This window comes from Lepisma saccharinum, chromosome 25 (assembly GCF_977018435.1).
Source record: "Lepisma saccharinum chromosome 25, izLepSacc3.1, whole genome shotgun sequence".
NCBI lineage: Eukaryota > Metazoa > Arthropoda > Insecta > Zygentoma > Lepismatidae > Lepisma > Lepisma saccharinum.
Window position 1 is genome coordinate 17,489,575 of NC_139253.1, and position 22,314 is coordinate 17,511,888.

Below are 22,314 nucleotides of genomic sequence, written 5' to 3' on the forward strand. Positions count from 1 at the left end.
ACTCAACAGTTTTGTTTTTGATTATTTTTTTTAAATTTCAATTTTTTATCCCCAACTTTCGGTTTTCCGTTTTTAGCTTTCCAATTTCAGTGTCTCTAGCAGATACATCATAGTTAAAGGTGGTTGAGGAAAGGAATTTTAAAACCTCCTTGTTTGCCTCTTCATTAATTCGGCTGGTAGATTGTTGCTGATCCATGAAAATTTTCTAAGTTAAAAAGCGTAGCGATACTTAAAGTGATAACATACCGACACACTTTATAAACCGTGTCAATACTGTGTGTAGTGCATGGTGATTAGGTGTGTACAAAATAATTTCTCAAAAATGTTTTTCCACTTTTTGTGGTCGCTATGAATCACAAGGAAAGTTGTTATCAGCAGGATGCATTACTACCACTCCCAGCTGATAAAGATAAATGTAAACAAGAGTGCTGAATGACTGACTCACCTCTGTGAGCAAATCTTTTTTTAAACAAGGAAAATGTAACTATCCCGTGAATAAAACTGTATAATTTATACCTTCCTTACCTTGTGAAATAAAATGCTGTTCTTCGCATTATTTAAATATTTATTTTTAACCTAAAAAAGCAACCTTTCTGTCAGCGTAAACAAGGAGGCAGCCATCTTCATCAAGCATAGTTGCCAACTGTCAAAATGAAATAACGTAAAAACGACTTTACCTAAATCGAACGTAAAAACGATTGTTTAAAAACATTGAGAAATTCGTTATTAAAATCAGTTGTTGTGAATACTGTCAAGCTGTATCTAAATCACAGCATCTCCATTGTGGAACGCGAAATAAAATCCGAAATCGCCAAGTTCTCAACAAAATACTGTTTCACGTATCTTTCTTTACTTTCGAATTGAACTACATAATTTTACTATTTAATTAAGTTGCGGGCTGAAAATTTTGAGCTGTTTTCTCTTCCTAGTCAACGATATTTCAATAAAGATTGCGACACTTCTTCTCAATGGATAAAATCAAAGCAGTAGGTATCCTATACTACACATGAAATAAAAGCAGGATTATGATCTACTTTTTTATTTTACTCCATTTATAATCAAAGTAAATAAATTTACATGTATTTTAACAATTTTTCTTATAGTACTTGTTTTACCTAACAGATATAATTATAATTAACATTATTTTTAACAAAAAGAAACAATTAATGGGGAGAAATAACAAAGAAGCTGGGTTGCATGAAATAGAAGATACAGAAAAAACAAAATGGTAGGCCTAAATGTTCTATTATTTGTGATGTAAATTCTTCTTGCTGGTATCCATAAGAAATACAAATGAAATTAACACATAAGATTATATTCTGACTTAATGTCTATCCCAAAAAATGAGGATGGTTTTCGCTCAACCAATCCTAATCTATCGTGATCCTTCATCATAATTATTGGTAGTGAGCAGACGTTCGAATCGATACGTTCCAGAAATGTAGAGGCTGCCTCCTCCAAAGAGATGAACCAATCGGGCTGTATGCCGTCAAATAATATCAGCTCAGTGTTTCTTCCAGTTTCCAACGGCTGTGAACGCCTGAAGTCAAATCGTGCCTCATTGGTGGTCCTCAAAGTCCAAGGACTTGAAAAATTAAAATCATTGAAAAGTATGCGGGCAATATGATGGGAAAATTCATGTATCGCTAAGGTCAACAGATCAGCAAAATAATTGGGGGTATTGGTAATCCCAGCAATATTGTTCAAGCAGATGAGTATACCATCTTTAAGACATGCACCTCTCAGAGGTTGGAAGGGTTCAAAAAATAGTACTTGATATATGGTTCCAGAAGTGATTATACGAACGATCACCTCAATATTGACAGTCGGCATTGTGTCTGAGGTCTTCAAGGAAGTAATATTCTGCAGTATTGCCTGTATGACTGGCTTTGAACACAGTCTCTGTTTAAGTGATGAAGCATCATCTCCTGACATTTCTGTTATTGTAGTGTGGATGCTTAAGGGTTTCACAGTAGGAGTTACGAATATTTTCAACAATTCATTATAATACTTGCTCTTGTCAAGAATGTCTTCCTTTATGGATATTTTACTGAAATGAAGGAAAACCTGAAGGTAAATTTGAAGTGTGACTGAGCCATTTTGGAAGTCCTGGTCTAGAAATTCCAATATTTTCAACCATGTACTAAACTTGAGGTCTGCTTGAGTAATCTGATGCTGCTGATAGATATTTGAGATGATGCAGTCCTTGAAGACTGTTTCATTGAACACCTCACCCATTTTAACAATCCTTGTTTCTTCCAGAGGTGTTTTGGGAGATGTCATCAGTGCATCATCTAAGTTGACCAGTTCATCAGGATTACCATTGCAATTTGCAATGTACCTCCTTACTGTATCATAGTACCCCATAATTCACAAATCTGCAAAGAAACAAACTCTTACTGATTCACAAATATCAAATAATATCTACAGATCTTCCTCATAAGATAGAAAAATTAATGCACCAAAGAATAATAACGAAATTACAATGAGAAGTCGTAACTATGCAATTGAATATTTAAACTAATTAAAGACTATTCAAACCTTTTAATGATCGACAGTTTTTCAGCGGCTCTTGAAATTTAACTTCTTTTTTAATAGTTTCAGCTTTTTTGACTGCACACCTTGTTTCCACCCCAAGGGGTGTTTGTAAATTTAAAGTAAATCGTCCATAATTATCTCGGGGTGGTAAATTAACAACTCCTTTTTGATTATAGGATATATTATTAGCTTTTAAATATTTTACTACAGTTTTAGAATTAACTTTATATCTGTTCTTCGAACAGGGAATTAATAGAGTTAGATAAAAATTATAAGATGTAAAGATGTTAAAAGTTTAATAAATTCGTCAGGTGTAATTGGCTTGGTCGTGTTTTTTTTATTTATTATTAATTTTTTCATGGTAGAGTATTGTAAATTATTGAAGATTTTTTTATTTCAAAGCTGCTTCAAGCCGTTTTACTTTCTCTGGATAAGTTAGCCTTTGTTTGTTGGTGGATTTTGAAACTCCATTCAGGTTTTGAGTAACAACACTACCAAATAATTTTAATTCTTCCTTTGTTGTATTACAATCTTTATTAATTTGTGTTTTCTTCGGATGTTCGTTTAAAATACCATTTAATGAATATCTTCCCAATTTATCTCTTGGAATAATAATACCAAATATGCGTTTTTCATAAGATATATTATGCTTTTTTAATATAATTATCAATTGTTTTTACACTAATTTTATGTGTTTCAGCAAATTCTTTTTTACTTCTGTTTTGAAAGTCCCACTGCTTTAAATACTTGACTATTTGTGTAGAATCCATTTATTTATTTTAAAAAAAAGGTAATTGGTAAGGCAATGCGTAAACAGAAAGGTAATTGGAAAGGAATTAGGTAAACAGAAAAGCAAAAGGTAAGGAAATTGGAACGGTAATAGGAATAGTAATTGGCAAGGTAATAGGAACAGCTATAGGAATAGTAACTGGTAATCGGTAAAAGGAAAAATAAAAAAAAAATATCTTACTAAATGGCAAACCAAATAACTCTAAAAACATTTCATGACACAGTTAAAAGTGTTCAAGATTTATCTAAAATCAATTTTAATGATATTTTAGCGTTTAGTAATAATAAGTTGACTACTAAAACGGCGAAACAATATATTGATTTGATGAACGAATTAATTGATAAAATAGATAGTTTAGATGTTACAGACGAACAAAAACAACACTTCCGTTCATTATTTGTTATTTTATTTTCCAAAATGTGTGAATCAGATTGTAAAGGGATAATGTTAAGTGCTTCAATTCAAAAGAATAAAAAGTATAAGGATATAATTAATAAATTAGAAGAGGCATACCAAAAAGAACGTGATGAACATAATGCTCTAGCAAAGAAGTACAACGAGAAACAAAAAGAAGCAAAAGTTAGTATTCCAGGCATATCACTGTCATTAACTTTAAGAGAAAGTAAAACACTTAAACCAGACGAATGTGTTCAATTAATGAATGAAATTGATGTAGATGAAGAAGAAATAGATAAAAAATTTAAAAGAATTTCTATTCCTGAAGATTATAAAAATAAAGTAAGCAGAGCTTATGTAAAAGCATCCAATGAAGGAAATCATTATTTACAGAAACAAAGCAATAAAAAATGTTAAGAGTTCGTCTTTGATCAGCAAAGATGATTTGCCTAAAACTTCAAACTTAAATAAACCTTAGAGTATTTATTGTTATTCTTGTTTTTATTATAATTATTTTATTTATAATTATAATGCGCGCGCACTTTACTAAGTCCTTCGAACACTTTGTGGCTTAGCCCAATTTTCTAAATTGAAAAAATATTGGGTATAAATAAATGAATCAAGTTGATTCAATACAGATCGCTGAATTTCAAAGAAGAGTGCAAGGTTTATACAGATCCGAAGATTCTGCAAAAAATGAGTTAGAAAGAATAATAATTAGAAATATGAATGCTCAATTTAAAGAACACGAGAATAAAATTAAAACTTTAGCCAAAATGGGTTTATTGAAAATATCTTTTCCTAAATAAATGGATGACATTCGATGTTCTGTTTGTTTACTATTTAAACATCCAGATGAATTTTATAACTGCAAACATACTGATCGAAGATGTAAACAATGTAAAATCTACACAAATTGTGAGCGTTTGCTATGTGAATGTGGTAAATATTATACTAAAACACACTATAAAAGACACCTGCAATCAAATTTACACAAAAGGAGAATAGGTGTTTATAATAAATTGGTTGTCTTAAAATGGAACAACGTTTAAATAAACTTAAACTACCAGAGTTATATAATATTGCTAAAGAACTAAAAATACAATACTTTACAAGATATAAAAAATCTGATTTAATAAAAGAAATTATTAAGCAATATAAAAGAATCAAAAGAGAAAAAGAAAATAAGAAAATCAACGATAATTTCCTTTTGATGAAAGTATAATAGCTCCTCAAAAGAAAAAGAGAGTCAAACAAATAAAATGTGATGCGGTGATTGGTACATCACCAACCGGCGAAGCCTTGCTTTGTGGAAAGTATATTAAAGAAACTAGACTTCAGCTTCATAAGGCAAAACATAATCCTGAACCTGATTTTATTTTAGTTAAAGTTGCTTTTAAAGGTAGGTTATTAACTTATCAACATAACAATAAAGAAGGAGATTCTGATTTGTCTTACTATATGAACTCAATTAAGGATAAAGCAAATAATCTTATTAAAAATGCTTTAGATATGCATAAAAACATTAAAATTAATTTAGAGTTAGAATGTGATTTTAAAAATTTAGAACAAGAAATAGTTCATAAGTCTCAGTTACCCAATGTAATAATAAGAGGAGAAAATGATTTAATTAATTAATTTCTGGGATATACAAAGAGATCTATTTATAGACAGATGTGATGAATTAGAAGCCAAAGGATCAGGTTGGACTTTAAGCAGAATAAACAACTTAAGAATTAATATTAATAAATATAAACCATTAAGCGGATCATCACATAAAGATTTACCCAAATTAATTAAGGATAAACAGGCTTGTATTAATATTAAAAACAAAGATAATAAGTGTTTTAAATATTCAGTTTCATGTGCATTAAAAACACCAAAAAAAGATCCACAAAGATGGTAACATTATGTGCAACAGAGCTGCACATCAGCGACTCTTGATAGGCCACAATACAAAGATTTATTAAATTTTAATGGAATTGAATTTCCAGTTAAAATTCAAGACATTCCTAAATTTGAAAAATTAAATAAACTTAACATAACGGTATTTGGGTTTGAAGATAAAGAACAAGTATTTTATCCATTATACCATAACAAGAATATAATAAAAATATTGATCTACTTTATTTTGAAAATCATTATTGTTGGATTAAAAATTTAAGTCGTTTATTGAATAATCAATTAGAAATTAATAGAGATAAAAAATATTTCTGTAGAAGATGTTTAAATTATAGTTCTAGAAGAGAAGAAGCTGTGAAGAAACATCAAGTAATATGTAATAACAATGAAACCTGTTTACCTGTTATGCCTAAATCTAACATAGAAAATGGAATAGAAATTAAACCTAAAATATCATTTAAAAATATTCAAAGAATGTTGAGGCATCCGTATGTAATTTATTCCGATTTTGAATCCATTCTAAAACCAATTCAAAGCTGTGAACCAAATCCAGAAAATTCGTATACTCAAAAAACTCAACTCCATATTCCTTGTAGTTATGGACTTTATATTAAGAGTGTTTACGAAAACATTACAAATCCTTTAAAAATTTATAGAGGAGAAAATGCTGATAAAAGATTTATAAAACAGATTACAGTCCAAGCCAAAAGGATCTATAAACTATTAAAGGAAAATGAAACTATGACAGATCTAAATTGGGATGAGCACATGAAGGCTAAAATATGCTATCTATGCAAAAAAGAGTTTACCAAACAAAATCAGAAAGTCTGAGAACACGATCACTATAGCTCAAAGTACAGAGGTGCGGCCTGTAGAAATTGTAATTTAAAATATAGACGGCCATTGTTTATTCCAATTCTGTTCCATAATTTAAGTTCTTATGATTGTCATCTATTTGTCAGAAACCTGGGAGAGGACAGTGCAGAGGCTCAGGCCAAAGGCATTAAGAGTAATCTTAAATTAATTGCAGACAATGAAGAAAAATACATTTCATTTAGTAAAGTTTTAAGAATGGCTGATGGTGGTTATATTGAATTAAGATTTATAGATTCGTTTAGATTCCTAGCAAGCAGTTTAGATGCTCTATCATCCAACTTAGAATCGAAACAATTAAGAGAAACTTTAAAATATTTTCCACAGAATGTTTTAGATGCTTTATTCAGAAAGCAAGGATCAAAGGTAACTCGAAAGGGCATTTATCCCTACGAATATATGAACTCATTAGAAAGATTCGATGAGACACAATTACCCCCAATAGATAAATTCTATTCAACCCTTACAGGCTCAAGTATAAGTTGGCCCGAATATGATCATGCACAAAAAGTCTGGAGGAAATTTAAAATCAAGAATCTGGGTGAGTGGCATGATTTATATTTAAAATTAGATGTTTTGTTAATAGCTGATGTGTTTGAAAGCTTCAGAGATTTAGCCTTGAATAGTTCCTATGGTTTAGATCCAGTTTGGTATTATACCACTCCAGGATTTGCTTGGGATTGCATGCTAAAATATACAAATGTTACTTTAGAACAATTAATGGATTATGAAATGTATCTGTTCTTTGAAAAAGGAATTAGGGGTGGAATAAGTCAAGTAGCTCGACTACGTCTAGTAAATCAAATAAAAATACTCAAATTCATTATAATGATATGAATAATTTATATGGGCATTCATTATCACAAAAATTATCTCAAAAAGATTTCAAATGGATGAGTGAAGACGAACTAAATAATTTAGATTATCACTTAAAGTCTGATGGAGATACTGGATTTGTTTTAGAAGTAGATTTATCGTTTCCAAAGGATTTGACATTGCATAATAAATTTAATGATCTTCCACTTGCGCCAGAGAATGTAATATCCCCCAATGGCAAAGTTCCTAAATTATTATGCCACTTCTGTGATAAAAAGAATTATGTTGTTCACTACAAAATATTAAAACTAGATACAGACTTAGGAATGAAAATAACTAAAATCCACAGAGGGATAAAATTCACTCAATCAGACTTTATAGCACCATATATTAAATTTAATACTGAACAGCGACAGAAAGCAAAGAATGATTTTGAAAAGGATTTTTGGAAACTAATGTCTAATAGTGTATTTGGCAAATCGATGCAATCAGTTAGAAAACAACAAAATATTCAATTACACTGTGATGATGATAAAGTCCAGAAAGCAATAAATAAGTCCAATTTTAAATCTAGAACCATTTTTAGTAAATATTTGGTGGCTGTGCATAATTATAAAACATCTGTTAAATTTGATAAACCGATTTATATAGGCCAAGCAGTATTGGATTTATCTAAAGCTCTAATGTATGATTTTTACTATAATGTTTTAAAAAATGAATTTGAAGATGATATAAAATTATTATATACAGATACTGATTCCTTTATTTTTGAAATTAAAAACCATGATTACAATCAGTTTATGAAAAATAATTCTGATTTATTCGATACTTCAGATTATCCTAAAGATCACTACCTGTATTCAGATAAAAATAAAAAAGTAATCGGAAAAATGAAAAATGAGCTCAACGGAAGAAATGTTGGAATTTATTGGGTTAAGGAGCAAAATGTATGCATATAGAACTGACGATAAGGTAGACAAACGACTGAAAGGTATTAAAAAGGCTGTATTAAAGAAAGAAATTCAATTTGAGGATTATAAAAACTGTTTACTCAATCAAAAAGAATATTTACATAAACAGCATGTTATTAGGAGTCATAAACATGAAATTTATACAGAAGAATTAAATAAGAAGTCACTCAGTTGGAAAGATGATAAAAGATATCTAATTCCTGGAAGTACAGATACATTAGCGCACGGACACGTGCTAGCAATGTAATTGCGCGCACGGACACGTGCGAACCGAAGGCTCTTGCCCCGTAGGGGCGCTAGCAATGTAATTGCACGCATGGTCATGTACTAGCTGACTAGCACATTAAAGGTGCTAAGAGCAGAGCATTTTCATAGATATGCTTGCCTACAGCTTCATAATACTTGAACTATGACTTAAGATATTTAGGTCACATCCATTTTTATTCTAAATATTAAATGGATTTAAAAAAAAAAATTATTAATGAAATAGTAATTATTAAGATTTTTTGGAATAAGCGATAAGCGGCAGATTAGTCCAAGTAGATTTGGCTTCTGAGAAAGATAAGAAATCCCCCGGTTCAGTAATGAATCATTAATTAATCCTATTATCATGGTTTCCTGTTAATAAGATAAGGCGTCTTATTCATAGTACATGAAAAAGTAACCACTCAAGTGAACCGCAGTACCACCCACCAAAAAGATTACATTGTATTCTGAAGCGGCATAGCGGTATAGTTTTTCTTGGTGTACCACCTTTTTTATTTGGTGTTAGAGCATTCAGCTCTTGATCGTTTTGGATTTAGTGAAGTCAACATGATAACCATGAGGAACGAACATGAAGAACATGACGTAACATGATGAACATGACTTAATATGATGAACATGACTTAACATGATGAACATGACTTAACATGATGAACATGACTTAACATGAAGAACATGATGTAACATGATGAACATGACGTAACATGATGAACATGACGTAACATGATGAACATGACGTAACATGAAGAACATGACTTAACATGAAGAACATGAAGAACATGACGTAACATGATGAACATTCAAATTTATTTTGTGTAAAGACCATTGTTTGTTTCTTTAGTCAAATCAATTGTTAAAAATCAATAATCAAAAACTCCAACATTGTTTACATATAAATTTAAAAATCATTAAATGTAATATGAGATCAGTTACAACAAAATCAATCAGTTACAACATTTCCAAATAATGATCGCTTTGTTTAAAGATCATAATACATATATAATTTATTACTGATTGTCTTTAATGAGGAATTACACATTTATTTCGCTGTATTGAAAAAAATATATTTGAAAAAAATATTAATTTATTACACAAGACGATAATGAAACTGAAATGTTAACAAAAACGATCGTTATGATCATTCTTCTAATCGTCACTATTGTCCTTCTAATCATTCATTAGCATACATGGCCGTAGACAGGAAATGTTTTCGGGGGGGTTCATGCATAATTGTTCCCATGGGCGTCGCGAGAAATTTGAATAATAGTAATAATAACAATAATTATACAATAATAATTAAAATTTCATAATTATAAAACGATTTTATTCCATAATAATAATTGGCCTAATAATAATAATAATAATTATTATTATTATTATTATTATTATTGTTGTAACCGCCCCTGTTGTTGTTATATCCTTGACGGGGCTTACTCAATCTAGCAGATGAGTGAATATCCAGCACAAGTTGGGTTTTTTTGTTTGTTTTTTTACGTTTCATACAGTGTGTACTGAAATCCACAATTATTATAGTTTGTTATTAAATTTTAGATACCGTCAAGAAAAAGCTTTAAAAGTCTGATGAAAATTTTAGTCACAATGTTTTTGTTGTTTGACTTTAAAAACTTAATTTTTGGAATTTTGAAAAGTGTGGAACCAGTTATTATTTTTAAAAAACTTAGCCTGGTGCATGGATTGTCTCAATCGCGAATGTAATGCGCTACGAAATTGGAGATCCTAGGTTTGAACTCCTATCAAGGGGATTTTCAACTTTATCGAACAGGGAATTACAAATTTGGAAAGGGAACTTTGGGACAATCATAAGTGAATTTTCAGTCTATATTCCTTGTGAAGCAGGAACAAGACTGGAAAGAGGACAGCAGAAGTGAAAATGGAGGGGTCGCGGGCGAGTTGCGATTCCGGGAATAAATCCTGTTTCACTCAAGTTTCAGAATTCCAAATGTATGAAAATTCTAGCTCGATCGTTTCAACCTTGTCTCCTTGTATTTTGTGATGCTTCAAAAAAAAAATTGGAAAATGAGTTACAGATTTTGGTTTCTGAACTTCCATTAATCCAACATGTCAGAAGTTTCGGGGGGGGTTTGAACCCTAGCAACCCCCCTCTAAATACGGCCATGTTAGCATATATCAATTTGTTTAACGAATCGAATAGATTGTAAAACGTGTTGTTAATTAATTAATTTTATACCTCCTATATCCTATTATATCCTATTTTTATAGCAAAAACAGGTACAACATGATTAATATTTAAAGTTTTCTCGAATGGACAGTTATCTATGGTTTTATAATAATTTTTTATCATTGGTAATTGACTGTTTCTGTAATTTTAATGTGTAACAATTTTTTTTTATATAATTTAATAAAATAAGGCATTACGTAGGTACTGCAATTGCAAAGTAAAATTACTATTTCATGTTTTCACAATTAAACAAAGTGGTATTCTTTTTCTGTGCTCTAAACTAACTCTTTCTCGTTTGTTTGGGTTAGGATTTTATGCAAATAGCTATATTTTCAGAAATAACCTCAACCATATTTTAATGAATTCGTTTTTTTATTTCGTATTTCCTAGTATTTCTACCATTCTCTTTTTTGAAAACTTCATTGCCTTTCATTTCCTTTAAGCAAAATTAAAGATTCTTCGATGTTTCCAACTAAAAGGAAATACATTCATAACATAATATTGAATTTCATTCTGAATTTGTAGCAGAGCTGTAAAGCATTTGCTAAATACTGTAAACGCGGCTTAAATTTACCCTACTATTAACGATTTCACTTTTTTACAATAAATTAATTACAAATTTTACAATAATTATTTAAAAATAATAAAACTTACTAAAACACATTGCACTAAAACTCGACTAAAATAACATCTACATCAGAGATTATATACTAGTAAAGATGACAGGCACAGTATTCTGTTCGCTGGTATTGGTGCAGTTTCGTCGAATACTTACAGATGGCGCCAATATACTAATTCGGGCGATAAATAGAGGATGTGAATATGTTGGGGTAATTTTTTTCGCGGACGTTAAATAGTAGATAGGTACTTAATGTAAACAAAAATCATAGTACGTATAATATAACAAAAAAGCGTATTATAAAATTTTAAAGATAGACCTGAAGGTAACTATATAATCAAAATCTTAAAACGTAGCCAAAACTAGATCGAAAAATAACGTTAAATAAATACAATAGCCCTAAAAATCATCTTTTTTATTAAAAATGTGCCCCCTAATCGAAAATGCACTCAAATGTTTGAAGAGATGCAAGCGTGCGAACCTCTTTGTTTTTGTACTTTATTTCTTTTCTTTAATAGTTTAAGGCTTGTGTGAAAAGCTTATCCTAAAAATCATATCTTTATTGTTAAAAATGTGCTCCTTAGTCACATCTAATTGCGCGCACTTCGTGCTAGCCCCATAAAGGGCGCTAATGTTTTTTAGAAATTTAAAGTGATGCTATTTCTTGCATTATTATTAGCAAAATATATTAAATTTTGGTGGGTATGGTACGCGCACTTCGTGCTAAGCCTCATAAGAAGCTTCTGTATTTTTGTTAGTCCTTAACTGGAGATGCGCCAGGAATAAATTGGTGAATTAAGGGGTGTGTTTTTCTAAAAACTGTGCTTCATTTTGTGTTTAAAACATTGTAGTTAGGTTGTTTTTTTAGGAAAAAGTACCCCTTAAACGATTTGCGCTCATGTTTTTTATAAGTTTAAGGGGTATTATTTTTAGTTAAATGTGCTAAAATTTGTGATTAAAACATTGATTTTTGTTAGTTTTGGAGTAAAAAGTTGCCCCTTAATCGATTTGCGCTGGAAAATATGGATGCATAAAATTATTATTAAGGGGCTATATTTTTAGAAAAAATGTATTAAGGGATGATTTTTTGATGTTTTGTTATTAAAATTTCTAAATTTTTTATGTTTTGAGATAAAAAACTGCCCCTTAAATTTTAATTATTGATTTGACAAGAACATGAAAAAAATGCTCAAAAATAAATTAAGGGATGATGTTTTTAATGTTTTGTTATTAAATTTTAATAATTTTTTTTATTTTTCTCTTGTTTTTTTATGATTTTGGGTGAAAAGTTGCCCCTTAAATTTAGGTGCGCTCGAAGCCACATTTTGCTATCTACTTACAGGCTACAGGTTCAAGTGCTAGAGCCTCGTTAGTCTGCAACAATGCAGACCAGAGTCTGCTATGTGTAAGCGAGGTTGTCATTTGAATGTCTTTGGAACGGGTCACCTCCTACATCCACAAAAATGCATTGCTATTCAAAACATTGAGGAGAATAGAGTAATAAAAAAACAATTTTATACACAAGAGCCCAGAAAACCACATACCACTTTCACTATGGGTCTTCACAAAAGAATACATGATTCCATTCTCAGTAATAGCAGGTGTAAAAATTTTAATTTTTAAAAATGCATCTATGTGTTACCACGCCATGAACAAATAAAGTATGACTTACTTTTAAACATGGCACCATTTGTTCAAGTATAAAATTATCTTTACCTTAACACTTTACCTTAACACTTGCACCCCTTTTCTGCAGATGACAGGTATTCCTTGAGAAAGTCTGTGGAAATCCTGGAAATCTTCTAGCTTGTCTACACACGAATAGCACACAAACTTTGGCAAACTGTCATCCTCTGTAACCTGAGATGGAGAAAATTGAATTCATAAGTAGGGTTGAAGCATGGGTATTTACAAACTGTGTAGGTAAATAATAGGTATTTATGAAAACGTTATTTGCCTACCCCAAAAGTAGATATTTATTACAAATTGCATATTAAATTTCAGACTTCGATACTCTAATTACTTGTGGTTACTTTTGCTAGATAGGGTTATAGCAAATGGATATCTTAAAATACATAAGAAAATAAAGCAAGTGAAAAATGTTGGTTTCACTATAAGAAAAATGTGACCCCTTTTGGGTACTAATCTGATATTCCCTGGACAGATTTCTTCATTTTTACAGAAGAAACTACTTACGGTAATAAGTTCCTGTAGTTCTAACATCTGGAAGGTGTTTTGTGTGATAGCGGAAATTCATGTTCTTTGTTGAAAATTAATTCTACGATGGAGAATAGCCTTTGGCACATACACTTTCGTACATCATCACACGTCGTGATTGTGTTTTGTTCATGTTCATTGGGTATCCAGTGTTTCGAACTGTCTGTGTTTGCAACGAAAGTTAGAAACATGACGTGTCGTGGATGCGTGGTGAAATTTGTATTGGGTGTGGAACATCCAGTGGATTTTTTAATTGAACATGGGATCTTGAAGAAAGGAAAGGAATGTCCAAAATGTGGCAGTGAATGTAAGCTACTCATTTGAAGGAATGGGCTGTGGGTATATGCGTGTTCAAAGAGAGTCCAGGGACATGAGAAGTTACAGTTTAAAAGAGTTCCGTGTAGATTTGAACAGAAAACAGATTTTTTCAAATTTAAAAGTTTAGGGCCCATTTGGGGGCAGGTGACTCCGGCCAATTTCTAACATGCTTTTAACAGGGACTCTATTCGCGATTAAAATTATCCGATGTGACATCTGGTGGGATTTTCCGGAACTGCTCTAAGTAGGATACTGTTGTGTGTTGAAGTAGCCGAAAAGATGGAAAGGGTACGAAAGAGTAACGTGTACTGTTCAGTTTTTGGCTGTAAATCCTTTTATGGAACAGAACGTGTGAGAAGTTTTCACTATTTTCCACCCCGAGGAATCAACAAAGTAGAATTTTTAAATAAATCGGGGAAAACCGAATTTATTGATCGAAGATTGGCATGGGAGATAAAACTGAAATGTGGCAAGAAAGTTGCAAAGAATGCACGAGTCTGCTCACTTCATTTTTCGAAAGAAGATTATATATTACCTGGTAAGTAAAGTTTTAAATTGTACTTCATAAATAAAACTTCTTTTGGTTTTTGCATCGAAATGTCATAAAGTGTCTCGCCAAATGCATTCACATGAATATTGTATTAGAACAAACGCAAGTCGTTGAAGTTCAAAGATGTAAATAGTTTGAGAATGAATTAATGTCTTAAATGTAGTCGGAATGAAAAAGAGCCATATTAATGTTTGTTTTTCATTTAGTATGATGTTATTTTTCAGTGTAGATAATCTTGTCATGGAAGTATACTGTATTATTAATAAACCAACCTACCTGTTTGGAGGAGTGGTGAACCCAGACTCGAATGAAAGTCAAGGCATAATTGTGTGTTTATCGTAACTAACCAACACATAGAAAAGCCACTAAAACAACAAAATTTAAAAAAAATATTTAATGTACATTCATTACAGCCCTTTTAAAAAAATATATTTCATAATAGAATGCAGCACTTCTTATCATTGGATATTGCTCGAAATATGAGTATGAAATATATATTATTTTGTAACTTTTAACAATAATTTTATCTTTCAGATATCCCAGCTAGTAGATGCGGGCTAAAAAAAAATGCTGTTCCAAGCCAGAATCTTCCAAAATCACCAGGTCATGGAATGATTAGTAAAAGGCAAGGACGAAGTAAAGCTGTGAGGAGACTTGACATGGACAGCAAACAAAACTGTACACATTCACAAGCACAGGAAGCAGAAGTATCAGAAGCTGACAGAGAGGCAGCAGATGGTTTGATGTTATTAATGCAATGTGAGCCTGCAAATGAACATCCACAATCGGAAACCGATGATCTACTTAACCCCGTGACAGTTCTGAAAGAAGATAAAAGTGTTCAAGTTAAGAGTGGTGAGATTATACAGCCATTTGTCACTTTAATCAACAATGACAACAAACTAAACACCATGACAGGGATTCCAACGTTTGTGTTGTTACATGAGCTAGTATCTATGGTGGATGCAATTTGCAAAGATAAGAGAGTACATAAATTGAGTGTAAAAGAAAGAGTAATTTTAACTATGATGAAACTGAAACAAAACTGTACATTTTCTGTATTAAGTGATTTGTTTGGTGTTGTGACCAGTGCAAGTGTAAAAAGAATATTTGTAGATACATTATTGCTTCTTTCCGAGTGCCTCGAAGCAGCAATACCATGGCTTTCAGCAGACATAATTGGCCGGTTAAGGCCATTGTGCTTCAGCCAGTTTGCAAAAGTGAGGATTGTGCTTGACTGTACAGAACTTGTGGTGCAGAAACCAAAGTGTCTCCAGTGTAGAATTAAATTATACTCTCAGTATAAATCTAATTTTACTATCAAGTTCATGACTGGTGTGTCGCCAGATGGATTAATTACATTTGTAAGTAAGCCATATGGGGGTAGAGTATCCGACAAGTTTATATTTGAAGATTCAAAATTGATTGAAAAGTTGGAAGCACATAAGGATGAAGTGATGGTGGACAAGGGATTTTTAATTGAAAATGTGTGTTCTGCACATGGCATTTCAATTGTGAGGCCACCTTTTCTTAGAAATAAAAAACAATTAACAAAAGAGGAGGCCGTCCTAAGCAGGAATATTGCACGAGCAAGAGTACATGTTGAGAGGGCAAATCAAAGGATAAAAATATTTAAGATGTTGTCAACTAAATTGGATTGGTCATTAGTGAATGTCATCAGAGAAGCATTCATAGTTGCCTGTGCTATTGTGAACTTAAGTCCACCCATACTTTCCGATGAAAGATTCTGAAAAACAAAACAGTTGCCTGATATTACTATGACCCCAAATTTTAACTATGCTTGCCGAACCTAACCTAACCTTAACGTGAATGGTTCGTGGGGCTGCCTGTGCATAGTTCTATGACCCCAAATTTTATGTATGTTTGCTTAACCTAACCTTACCGAGAATGGTTCGTGGGGCTTATCCGTGACTAGTTTGTGGGCCAATAGTTAAAATTTGAGGTGGTCGTAACATCAGGAATATATTAATTTTGTTCTAGAATTTAAAATATTGCAATAAACATTGTTATCATGGATAAATCCAGTGTTTCTGTTCCGATCACGGAACACACAATTTCGCTTATTTTGCAATTTCTACACGTGACCCCCAAATTTTAACTTCAAATTCGTGATTAGGAAGAAAAACAAGGGTGTACCTTCATTCTTCATTTCCAATTTTTATCCAAAAAAACATCAGTTTATTAAATTTGTTTACATGGAAACTCACGATAAATGTCGTGTATATTATTTGGTAGTTGTCAAGACTGGTGTCAGGACCATAGCCAGAATTTTTTTTTGGGAGGGGCTCATCCCTTATCAATAGCCACCATTTACAGAAGTAAAACTAAGTACCTTTATGCACTATTAAAATTAGATATTTGGTGGGGGCTACAGCCCTCTCCCTGGCTACGTACCTGACTGGCATTGCAATTGAAGATGAGTGAGGTGGACAACAGCCAGCTGTTCTGGAATTCTGGAAACTCCCAGCGCTTAACCCCTTAACATCAACCTTATTGACACGTTTTACAAACCGGTAAACTTAAAGTAATGCTTTGATGTTTGTCTACATGGAATTTGGAATAGTTATAATAATTTATTTAAATAATTCTGTGTTTTTAATTAAATAAATGTTCATCTTCGAGATCGTGTTAACACTCATATGCTAGTAGCGTGTCTTCTTTTGGTTGTGCTCAGCAGAAACCGAAAAGCTGCATAAAAACAGAATCTTGACAGGTAGGGGACTGTACCTTCTCCAGCATTCACCATTTGCCATATTAACATTTACAAGATTTTTTTTTCTTTCTTTCTTGTGTTGGCATCTGCAAGCAGGGTATCTGGTGCTTGCCAACGGCTTGCGGAGTGATTTTGTGGCCGTAAAATTTTGTGAAATTGAGTGCGATTGAAATTAAATAAGGCAATTAACATTAAGTGCATTAAGATATTTTAATATAGTGTAAGCTGTGCTTGCATTATATCTTCACTACTGACGATCAGTTAATATAATAAGTTGTTATATGCATAAAACATGACAAGGGACAACTGGGTATCCATTTTATTGAAATGTTGTGAAAGTAGAATAAAGTTAATTGTGGTATATTTAAATTGGAACCCCTAAATATTTTTCTCAAAATATAGTATATGTGCAAATGTTTCTCATGTGCTGCTTTATTTCCAAACTGATGTATTATGATGGTGCCGCCCTACCTGCATTCTGTTCCCACGGAAGCTTCAGTGTATTGATCGAATGTAATGAGTTGCTTGCCTATATAAACCTGCAATCGTATTACATGTGCTCGAAATTGGACAATGTATTTCAAGATGTTAGCTGAAAAACAATTTTCCCCACACCATGCTCTATATTTTTCCCCCAAAATTGTGTTGAATACAATTTCTGAGTATGAGGAACTAAATAAACTCAAGTCATTATAGACTTCATAATCTGCAATTTTGCATTACACTTTTATTAAAAAATGTATTTCATAATTTAGGAAAGGAGCAGTGGTAAAATTACAAATTTATGATAAACAAAAGCTTATGAGTGGAATTTTTACTGTTGCAAGGTAACTTGAGGTGGTCTCTAATTGTATTTGAGAAAAAAATGGTCATAATGTTTGAAGGTGACGCATACCCATTTTAACATGTCTTGAAATAGATTTAAATTTTGTTCACATATGACTAGGTTATATTTTCATATATTAAGAAAAACAAGTCTCAGCAGTGTGAGAACATCACTTAAGCTTTAAGTTTTTAATAAGCACTGGGTACTAATCTGATATTCCCTGGACAGATTTCTTCATTTTTACAGAAGAAACTACTTACGGTAATAAGTTCCTGTAGCATTGTCTAACATCTGGAAGGTGTTTTGTGTGATGTAACGGATTTCTTCAAATTTAAAAGTTTGGGACTCATTTGGGGGCAGGTGAGTCCAACCAATTTCTAACATGCTTTAACAGGGAGTCTATAGAGAAAGCCGGAGTGGAGGCGGGGCCACGTTAGGTCAATTACCCCAGGGGTGGAGCCCGGAATCGGTGGGAAATTAGGACTCAAAAATTTCAAACGAAAATAATTTGTTTCTTTAAATTTCCCACCAATTCCGGGACGAAAAACATGAATACACCTTAAAGAATGTTCCGCGAAGCAGATAGGCAAGTACAAATGTCAAAAATTGACAAAACTAAGAAGTTATAGGTGTCCGGGGAATATCACATTTTTACCAAAAACTGTTAATATAGTGTGTGGTTTAGGAAAGGTTTAGCAAATTGAGAGAGGTTTAGCTGAAATTCATATCTCTCTAGAAAAATGCCCAATGAATTATTTTGTATTGCATTTATTCCAAGAAGGTTGAAAAATGTTTTTCCATGTAGCTCCAAATTCTGGTGTAACTTTCACATCTCTGCATTTTTAGAGATAAATTTTTTCAAAGTTTTTTAAAACATATTTGGTACACTCCTGTTCACATAAAGTAGCACAGATTATATGCTTGGACAGTTGAAGCATGTAGTACTTCATCTGACCAGGAGTGTACCAAATTTGGGGTCGCCTATGTTTTGACCATGCGGACTGCCATTTTCATCATAGCACCCAGGATAGTTTGGAGGACTTCTACTGTATACAATGTGGATAAAACCAACCAAGAAGATTAAATATGGCAGACTTAAAATTTGACGAGAAAATATGATTAGGGGGACTGATTTTAAGGTGCATCACCTTTTCAAAAATATAGACTAACCTAACCTTTTCGTGAAATTAGCACGTTCATCCCATTTTTATCCCTCTTTCATGCTTCAGCAAAGTTTTCCTTTCTTTTTGTCTTTTGTTAAAAAAATTGACAGAAAAATCAAAGATTTTCACTATTCTTGAGCAACTACAAAAATCTTATAGTCCCATTTTGTAGAGCAGAATGAGAGCTATAGAATTTTATAATATACTCATTACAGCCTCAGTAGTTTCCTGATTAATGTAGCAAAACCTGCAAGAGAAAACAAGCTTTAACAAAACCATCTCAAAACAGTTCTCTGCAGTCTGCATTATGTACATGTACAGAAGGTGTATCATGTTGAATGTTAATGCAACTGGTTTAGACCTGAATGAATGCATTTCTATCAGCACCTTTTTGAAAAGAAAAAAAAATCAAAACCTTTTTTCCAAAACACAATTTTGCACCTTAAAATACTTTCCCTATTATGATCAATAGAAAACCATGCTAAAATATGATTGAGTTTTTTTAAGTCTATGTTATGCACAGTAAGGCTAATCGGGACTGGACCTACAGTTTAAGGTGGGATCTGAACCACTATGTGCCTTCACCGGATATCAAACCCAGGATCCCTTACTTACAATATATTTTTAAAAAAAGTTATATTAGTGCTCTTTTTCTGAGAAGAAAGGTTCCAGTACTGTTGAAGTACGTCAAAATTTTATTTTCACAAATAATCATGCATCCAAATGCATGCACACACACCTATCTTTTGTTAAAATGCTGTAAGTTTTATTCTCGCCAGTTGAGTACCATTGTGTAATGCCAATAAAAAAAAGTGCATCCCCCGTAGTCTGCTTGTTAGCTTAGCTGGGTTCGAATCCTGGGTAGATGTATGTGTCTCATGATGTACTTCATCGGATGAATGTTAAGCTCTCCCTCTTGCCAACTTTTTGTGTGCATATTCATTGTTCAATAGGGTTACCAGATCGCTATCAGGAAAAAGTAGGACAATGTTCCAAAATGGACACTAAACATTCACAATAAATAATACACATTTCCATAACATCTTAGAAAGTAATTTAAAATTTGAACTTTGAAAAGGAATACAAATATTAATCAATTAACGTAACTGAAAGTTGTTACAGAAGTTTCACCTAGGGTAGTTTTCTGTAACCCCTGCTTCACAATCAAAATATTGAATGAGAATAGTAAACACTTTGAATGTGGCCCAAAAACTGTGTTCATTATTTGCTTCAATTTTTGTTCCAGAAGAAACATTTACGGCAATGACAATCAAAATAAATTTCACTATTGAGTTTGGGAGTTCGGTCCGTAGATGTGTAATTTGCCTTATGTCTTTTTGTTAAACTGAAACAAGTTTTTCTCCTAATTAATACTATGTGACACTCAAAATGTGGGGCATTTATATTTTATAAATTCCTTCTCGGATGCAAGACTAAAATGTAGGTCATGTCCAGGGAAAACTATCCAAGAAGTCCCCATACCCTGATATGACTTGTTTAATTTTTGTTTTTTTACATTACAACATACTTTCAAACACTACACTACGGTAAATTATTTGCCTCTTGCGTTCTCATCCTCAGCACTATAACTATATCCGCTCACATCAACTATGTCACCAGAACTCACATTTGAATTTCAGTGAACGTTTCATGTGACCTTTAGAGTACTGATGGCGCACAAACAAAATCATCCCCAAGCAACTGAATGCCGGCCTATAATCAGTCCCAACAGGATACATGCAAGCAAAGCAGGGGCAAATCCCCTAGCTTTGAAATATTCTCAACCTAGGACACTCGACGTCACCTCTGTGGTCTTGAGAATGGGAAAATGGACGTATATATTTTACTTCACCACCTTGATCCTTTAAAACTGGTTGTTTCCTGAATCCAAGAGGAAGAGCCACAGAATGTGGTGTCAGAAGTGGTCCTAACATAGCTAGGCTGTTTGGGGGAAAAAGCACTTATGTAATGCAACTATACAGGAGGTACTTATTATATGCTTATTATATTAATAAGAAACAGAGGCATGGCACACATGTTGGATCATCACTGTTTAGAATCTTTACCCATGGCCAATATAAAATTATATTTTATTTAGCGAGACTTAAATAAAAGCAACACAAAAGCATAGTGTGTGACATACGTGCTTTTTCCCAGCCTCTTGAGTTCCAAACCATCTTATTACCACATTCGATGCAGGTATTTTTTCAAAATTTTATATTTTACAAATAAATATGTGGGAAGTTATGAAAGAAAATATATATATAAATCATCAGAGGAATAAAATACTTCACATATATATATTTACACAATGTTTGAGATACATCTGATAAAATTCAAACTGAAAATATTCAAAATGATTTACTTAATACCCTCTACTCCAAACAAACCACTTACAGAATTTCTGCTACAGATCAAGCAATGCACTTATGTGATATTTTTAAATATTGCAAATGTGATGTGAAATTGAGGAACTATAATGAAGGCGAAGCTGTGCTGGGAGCAAAGCATTTAATTATGATTGGAAAAAAGAACACTGAAAAAGAAGACTGAACTAATATTTACACACTCGTCCTTGAGAACAGTGCTGCAGCATCTGCACCTCAGGTTTGATACCAGCCATGACTAAATGCTACTACTAATTGAACGGCTGCCATACGTCTATTACAAAAGGCTGCCTTGCCAAAGGTATTACATTATATTACATATAAAAAGCAATTACATGTGATTATACAAATTCTTTGTGCACACTCATTTTTAAGCTTATTTACAGAAATGATGGGTACATCCTTCTACACACAGAAGCGCACACACTTTACATTCTTATCCTACTGATACATAAAATATTTACATTCATGATCCTCATGCGAGACATGATCCGCAAAGAACGTGGATCATTTTCTCAAAGAAGCACTTTTTCAAAGTGCATAGCAAATCCCATCCAAATTCCATGTCCAAAGTTATCGTTTCTAAGAACATGGAGTTATCATGAGGACTATAAATAACAAAATCACATTCGGTGACATTTAACATAATCATTCCTAGTGTTATTTGGGCATAGTATTGATGTTTTTTCTTAAGATTATACTTAACACCATCTTTCTTCAAGAACTTACACTGGGACAATACATTTTCAA

At 32.3% G+C, this 22,314-nt stretch overlaps 2 protein-coding genes across 3 annotated transcripts; one reads left to right on the forward strand and one right to left on the reverse strand.

The window, feature by feature from the left end:
• Window positions 1-1,233: 1,233 nt before the first annotated feature.
• On the reverse strand, window positions 1,234-13,233 carry LOC145978560 (uncharacterized). 2 transcript variants are annotated; one of them, XM_083111253.1, is made up of 2 exons: window positions 13,099-13,233; window positions 1,234-2,378 (listed from the first exon to the last, which is right to left on the reverse strand). In XM_083111253.1, exon 2 carries the CDS (start codon window positions 2,365-2,367, stop codon window positions 1,300-1,302), a length of 1,068 nt encoding a protein of 355 aa, XP_082967379.1. In that variant the 5' UTR covers window positions 2,368-2,378; window positions 13,099-13,233; the 3' UTR covers window positions 1,234-1,299. The 2 variants fall into 2 exon arrangements, with proteins under 2 accessions (XP_082967379.1, XP_082967380.1); XM_083111254.1 differs by having other exon boundaries at window positions 13,086-13,223.
• A 1,832-nt stretch (window positions 13,234-15,065) lies between these two features.
• Window positions 15,066-16,205, forward strand: Camp (Cathelicidin-like antimicrobial protein). Its single transcript, XM_083112109.1, has one exon. The coding sequence runs from the start codon at window positions 15,066-15,068 to the stop codon at window positions 16,203-16,205; it is 1,140 nt and encodes a 379-aa protein (XP_082968235.1).
• Window positions 16,206-22,314: the final 6,109 nt, after the last annotated feature.

Bases quoted from the DNA above. Each gene is read 5' to 3' on its own strand.
- LOC145978560 (XM_083111253.1), bottom strand. From the start codon at position 2,367: ATGGGGTACTATGATACAGTAAGGAGGTACATTGCAAATTGCAATGGT.
- Camp (XM_083112109.1), top strand. From the start codon at position 15,066: ATGATTAGTAAAAGGCAAGGACGAAGTAAAGCTGTGAGGAGACTTGAC.